At 38.8% G+C, this 7,054-nt stretch overlaps 2 protein-coding genes across 2 annotated transcripts in view; one reads left to right on the top strand and one right to left on the bottom strand.

Moving 5' to 3' along the window:
* The window catches only part of LOC107568699 (F-box only protein 7-like), an 8,841-nt gene extending 6,040 nt beyond the window's left edge, over nucleotides 1-2,801 (bottom strand). Inside the window, exons 1-3 of the mRNA XM_016254677.1 lie at nucleotides 2,747-2,801; nucleotides 2,359-2,487; nucleotides 861-1,053 (exon numbers count right to left, since the gene is read on the bottom strand). Coding sequence (XP_016110163.1) covers nucleotides 861-1,053; nucleotides 2,359-2,480 — 315 coding nt within the window. The 5' untranslated portion in view covers nucleotides 2,481-2,487; nucleotides 2,747-2,801. The remainder of the gene's footprint in view (nucleotides 1-860; nucleotides 1,054-2,358; nucleotides 2,488-2,746) is intronic.
* An 816-nt stretch (nucleotides 2,802-3,617) lies between these two features.
* rtcb (RNA 2',3'-cyclic phosphate and 5'-OH ligase) overlaps nucleotides 3,618-7,054 on the top strand; it is a 12,579-nt gene continuing 9,142 nt past the window's right edge. The window contains exons 1-4 of the mRNA XM_016254705.1: nucleotides 3,618-3,770; nucleotides 3,894-3,972; nucleotides 5,200-5,267; nucleotides 5,352-5,451. Of these exons, the coding sequence (XP_016110191.1) occupies nucleotides 3,678-3,770; nucleotides 3,894-3,972; nucleotides 5,200-5,267; nucleotides 5,352-5,451 (340 nt within the window). The 5' untranslated portion in view covers nucleotides 3,618-3,677. The remainder of the gene's footprint in view (nucleotides 3,771-3,893; nucleotides 3,973-5,199; nucleotides 5,268-5,351; nucleotides 5,452-7,054) is intronic.

Here is a 7,054-nt window from a genome sequence, read left to right on the forward strand (position 1 = left end):
CACACACGCACACGCACGCACGCACACACACTCTCACACACACACACACACACACGCACGCACGCACGCACGCACACACTCACACACACACACGCACGCACGCACGCACGCACTCGCACACACACAAATAAACATGCTGACTCGCGGCATCAGGCTCATTTCAGTTTCTTTTCTTTGGTTATTGTTGCTTATATTATAGCAGAGCGGTTTTAGGGCCATATGGAACCAAATTGTGTGATTACTGTATTAATTTTTTTATTAAATTTAAATGATCAAAAATTATGTATTAAATGTAATTCATAAATCTTTTAACAATATAGTGAAATATAAAATGCATTTTATTTAATAAATTACTTTTTTTATTTTTTTATTCTGTGCTGTCTGTGTAAATTTTTCTGGGTTCTGTATTTAATGTTTAATACAAATGTATTATCAAAAAGTTATCAAACCAATTAAACATATAATACTATTTAATATGTTTTCAGGAATTCAGTTTTTTTTTTAAAATATATATATTCTGTGTTTTGTGATTTAATACAAATTTATTACATAAAAAACAATGGTATTGTTTAATTTATTGTGAAATTAATTCATAAAACTTTAATAACTTTATTAATCTTTTAAAATGTAATCAAATCAGGGTTATTATAGTTAACTAAAGCCATAAAATATTACATTGCATAAAATAAGCATTACAAATTAAACTTATTTTTATTCCAGCTACTTGTGAAACAACATTTCTCATTTTCATTTAGTGTAATTTGATGTACTAAAATAACTTAAACTGAAACAAAAATTAACAAACTATAATAATTATGTTGCAATAAACTATAATTGCATATTTCTGTGTCTGAGCTGACCTCCTCGCTGGATGTGGGTGTGTTTGTCAGGGCAGCTTCTGCTCCGCTCGGGGTTTCTGGGGCAGTTTGTGTTTGCTGGGGCAAAATCACAGCGATCATATCACCAGAAACAACCCCACACGAGGAGAGCGTCTGTCCCGTGTCCAGCAGAACCGCCTTCCCGTCCAGAGACAGACTGAACTCCACATCAGATCTGAGCAGAGAGCGACAGACACACGAGAGCGGCTTCAGATGAGCAGACATTAACGTGTGAGCAACTAATACCACATATGTGACGCTGCAGCACAAAACCAGTCGCTGGGGGATATCTGTAGCAATAGCCAACAATACATTGTATGGGTCACAATTATACATTTCTCTTTTATGCCAAAAATCATTAGGATATTAAGTAAAGATCATGTTCCGTGAAGATATTTTGTAAATTTCCTACCGTAAATATATCAAAACTTAATGTTTGATTAGTAATATGCATTGCTAAGAACTTCATTTGGACAACTTTAAAGATGATTTTCTCAATATTTAGATGTTTTTGCACCCTCAGATTCCAGATTTTCAAATATTGTCCGATCCTAACAAACCATACATCAATGGAAAGATTATTTATTCTGCTTTCAGATGATGCACACATCTCAATTTCGAAAAACTGACCCTTATGACTGCTTTTGTGCTCCATATTAGGGCTTTCAAAACACAGCATGGGCTGCTGACCATCAGTTATGTTGTGGCTATGATGAACACAACTAAAGTTAATGCACATCTGACCAGAAACCCCAAAACTATCTAACACACACACACACACACAGACACACTCTCTCTCACACACACACACACAGACACACTCTCTCTCACACACACACACACAGACACACTCTCTCTCACACACACACACACAGACACACTCTCTCTCACACACACACACACAGACACACTCTCTCTCACACACACACACACAGACACACTCTCTCTCACACACACACACACAGACACACTCTCTCTCACACACACACACACAGACACACTCTCTCTCACACACACACACACAGACACACTCTCTCTCACACACACACACACAGACACACTCTCTCTCACACACACACACACAGACACACTCTCTCTCACACACACACACACAGACACACTCTCTCTCACACACACACACACAGACACACTCTCTCTCACACACACACACACAGACACACTCTCTCTCACACACACACACACAGACACACTCTCTCTCACACACACACACACAGACACACTCTCTCTCACACACACACACACAGACACACTCTCTCTCACACACACACACACAGACACACTCTCTCTCACACACACACACACAGACACACTCTCTCTCACACACACACACACAGACACACTCTCTCTCACACACACACACACAGACACACTCTCTCTCACACACACACACACACACACACACACTCTCACACACACACACACACACACAAGAGGAGCAGCAGCAGCATCTCAGACTCACCCCAGTCCGCACTGAGGCAGCAGGGCGTCTCTGACCCGGGCACTGAGCTCCGACAGGGTGGGTTCTGGTCCGTCCAGCTGCAGTCCGCGGGTCTGTCTGTTGATCCTCACCCTGAGCTTCATGCTGCAGCTGAAAGCAGACGCGCTCACATTCACTTTCGCTTCGGAGCGAATCACGTGACACCCGACCCTCCGCACAACACTTTACTTCTAGCTCTACCTCTAGCTCTACTTCTACCTCTAGCTCTACCTCTAGCTCTAGCTCTACAGCGACAGCTCAGCGCTACTGACTGCCTTTAGTTCAGCCTTATTAGGCCACAGCCAATTCACCAAGAAAAGCCTCTGCTGAATGTTTGCATGCAATAAAAAAGGAACAAAAACAGACGTACCTCTCACGCGAGTCGAAGCAGCGCAGTGAAGCCGAACACGTTTCCAAAATAAAAGTCCCGCGATTACGTCATAAACCTGACGCGCTTTGTCAGTCAAATAATAAAACATTATTGTATTTTATTAACTAGCAACTATTTAAAGGTGTCTAACTGTCGTAGGTCGGTACAGAGCAATTGTATTAATTAACGTAGGTGCATAATTGAAACATCAGCTTGTAATTATTTAGTCTTTGTCTTTATTAGGGTTGCTAATAAATAATGATGTAAATATAAAGACTAGGGTTGCAAGAAGGTGGAACATTTCCAGTAAATTTCGGAAACACTCCAGAAACTTTGGAAACTTTCCAGGATTTTTGGGAATATTCCAGCGATTTATTTTTTATTTTTTTATTTATTTTTTAAGTTTCCGGAAATGTTCCACCTTTTTGCAACCCTAGTCTTTATATTTACAACGCTTGGGTATATTTATGTTAATTTTCTCTACATTAATTGCAATAACCGATTATTAAACAAATCTCGCTGGCCAGTACAGCGCTTGTAATATTGGACACATTGTGTGTTCGTTACAGTGCTGCGCACACACTGCACTTCTGTATGTGACCACAAGAGGGCAGTGAACGCCTGAGGCGTCTTGTAACTGAACTTGTCCAACAGGCGGACACACACACACACACAATCAGGAATTAAACTATTAAAATATCCCGACGGTTTTGGTTTTTTAGACATGTTTTCGCGCTAAAAACGTAATTACTAATATTTAATAAAATAGCACTCGCCTTCTTCTGATGTAATGTGTGCGAGCAGCAGGTGGCGCCGAAGACCCCGAGATATATCCGTATAAAGCAAGCGAAGAAGAAGAAAGCAAGCGACGAAGAAGAAGATCCGGAAACGCGTGTGCTGTCAACAGTGCGTCTGTTAATTCTATTTTAAAATGAGTCGCTCTTACAACGATGAGCTTCAGTATCTGGATAAAATCCACAAGAACTGCTGGCGGATCAAGAAGGGCTTCGTGCCGAACATGCAGGTAAAGCCGCCGCAAACGTGACGCATTGCACTAATAAACTCTACATCATGCTTGTGTAGCAGTGGCTTCAGTCAGCCGTCACGTGTTTGTAACTCCGCTGTTATTGTGGTTTAATATGTTCAGGTGGAGGGTGTTTTCTACGTCAATGATCCTCTGGAGAAACTCATGTTCGAGGAGCTGAGGAACGCCTGTCGCGGTGGAGGTGAAGTTACAGCTCTTAAGTAAAAAAATAAGTGATTAGGGCTTTTTTGTAAAGCATGCTTCTATTATAGCAAGATTAGTGCTGGGCGGTATGATCAAAAATGTATATCGCGGTATTTTTCTAAATGATACCGGGTTCACGGTATATCACGGTATTTGTTTTTCATGCATGAGCGGGTGTTAAGCATATTTTCTACTGATTGAGAGGAAATACTGCAGTATATTGACTTAGAATGCACTATTTTACTGTCATGATGAGTACACATACAGCTGTTCCCTCACCACAGTGCAACAGTGAAAAGAGACCCCTCTCAAACAGTGCCGCGTTCCCAACGTTGTTTAAGCGACACACACCGGTATTGCAGTGTTTTACAAATTCATATCATAACAAAAATAAACACCAGTATTCGGTATGAACCGGTATACCGCCCAGCACTAAGCAAGACGTTTTATTTCATCTGTATTTTATCATCTTGAGGGCTCATTGTGAAACACAACGATGTTTGGTTTGGTTTATGGCTTGGAAATGATTGAGATGCTCCTGATTGTGCTGTATAATCAGTCAGACACACAATCATGCATGCACACCGCTGAAAGCCATAACACACCGAGCAGACTCAAGGTCCAAGTTCTTATAACGGGAACAATAAATATCTAACCATGTAATTGTTTAAATGAACACACGTGTATCTGCTCTGAATTTACTTTGCAACAACCTTTATTTATAAACGCATGGATTCAAAATGTTTAATGCAAGAAATAAAATGCAGTAGAAAAACTAGTTCCCCCCCCCCAAAGACATTTTTATATTTTTAATATTACTTTGCAATATTTTTTATATTACTATATATATTTAATTAATATTAACTTTGCAATATTTTTAGTATTACTATATATATTTAATATTTTTAGCAATATTTTTAGTATTACTATATATATTTAATTAATATTAACTTTGCAATAGTTTTAGTATTACTATATATATATATATATATTTAATTACTTAATATTGATTTTGTAATATTTTATTTTTGTATTAATGAGTATTTCATCATTATATGCACTAATAGAACAATATTTACCAATGCAGCCTATAGTTATTATTAAAACATTTGAATGCATGAAATTCTGTGAATATTAAAACCTCGTCACGCATCAGTCGAGCGGACTAAAGTTGTAATGGTTTAAATTGCGTATGCAGTATTAGTGAAAGATGCTGTTTTCACAGGGTTTGGCGGGTTCTTGCCTGCTATGAAGCAGATTGGAAACGTTGCCGCTTTGCCAGGAATCGTACATGTGAGTTAAATGATCAGGATTATCGTCACAGGAAACGCATCATGTTGCTGCTTCCTGTTTTTCTCATTTGTATCTGTTCCGCAGCGCTCCATCGGCCTGCCTGATGTCCACTCCGGGTACGGGTTTGCTATCGGAAACATGGCTGCGTTTGACATGGACGACCCGGAGGCTGTGGTGTCTCCCGGTACGCAAGCGTACACCCGTGTGATTTGAACATTTAAATCTGCTTTCACACTGCGCTGACCTACAGAGAGAGCAGCGGTCATCTGTCACGAATGAAACCGCTTCACAGTCTCTTCAGCCACACAGTATCATTACATTCAAATCACAGAAGTGCGGGGATAAACGTTTAAAGCTCGGATATAAACTCTGATGTGTACGGTAGCGATTAAAATAGAGTAAATCACCTTTTGAAAGTAATGTGACGCTTCAAATGAAGATTTATGATTACATTGTTACGCCAGACGGTGGCTGTTCAAATGTATTTGTCTTTGAATCATGCAAGAGATTCATCCAGTAATGAATCGAGTACATCTGGAGTGAGTCATTGAGTCATTCGTTCATAAATTACATGGGATTTTGTTTAGTTTGATTCTTGTTTTCTTCAGAGTCTTGAGAGGACCACAACTTCCACTTGGGACTCGAATTATGCAGTTCTATTTTGCACACAAACAGCTCTTAAAGAGTCCAGTCTTTATGCAACTTGTTGATTTCTGTTCATTTGTATTCACACGGATTTCCGTCAGTTCATAAAGAGTCACTTGCTTCATTCCTGAATGATTCAGGCGTTCGAACGAATCAATTGAATGAATGAATCAGTGACTTGCCGCCACCTGCTGGCAGACTTAGTTTCATTTTTATTGCATAATTCCAGTTTTTTAAATCATATTCATTAATTTAATTGCACTCGTGCCACCTCCGAGCCTCATTAAACGTCTGAAAATGTACCTACAAGCCACTTGTGTTCTTCTGCACCACCTCTGTAGTAGAAATTAATTTATTAATGCTAATTTCATATGAGTCCAGTTTTTATGCAACTTGTTGATTTCTGTTCATTTGTATTCACACGGATTTCCGTCAGTTCATAAAGAGAGTCACTTGCTTCATTCCTGAATGATTCAGTCGTTCGAACGAATCAATTGAATGAATGAATCAGTGACTTGCCGCCACCTGCTGGCAGACTTAGTTTCATTTTTAGTGCATAATTCCAGTTATTTAAATCATATTCATTAATTTAATTGCACTCGTGCCACCTCCGAGCCTCATTAAACGTCTGAAAATGTACCTACAAGCCACTTGTGTTCTTCTGCACCACCTCTGTAGTAGAAATTAATTTATTAATGCTAATTTCATATGATTGGTAACTTATTTGTCTTATTCTACTTGTTATATTGCACGGGTTAAAGCAAAAAAAAAATCTTTTGACTGAAAATGTCTCTTCGACTAAACGTCATTCCTCAGCCGTACCATAGTTTTTTCTTCTTGTAATTAGGAGCGCTTGTCCTCCTAATTAAAAAAATTTCAATAATCAAAAATTAGCCTTCCTAATACGAGACTTCTTAAAGTGACTTACAGGAGTATCTTTGTAATTTCAAATCTATTTCATCTTTTTAAAATTTCTATTTAAAACAATATGTAGAATAAGACATAAGTTACCAATCATATGAAATTAGCATTAATAAATTAATTTCTACTACAGAGGTGGTGCAGAAGAACACAAAAGCGGCTTGTAGGTACATTTTCAGACGTTTAATGAGGCTCGGAGGTGGCACGAGTGCAATTAAATT

This window comes from Sinocyclocheilus grahami, unplaced genomic scaffold (genome assembly GCF_001515645.1).
Source record: "Sinocyclocheilus grahami isolate Dianchi unplaced genomic scaffold, SAMN03320097.WGS_v1.1 scaffold1275.1, whole genome shotgun sequence".
NCBI classification, from domain to species: domain Eukaryota; kingdom Metazoa; phylum Chordata; class Actinopteri; order Cypriniformes; family Cyprinidae; genus Sinocyclocheilus; species Sinocyclocheilus grahami.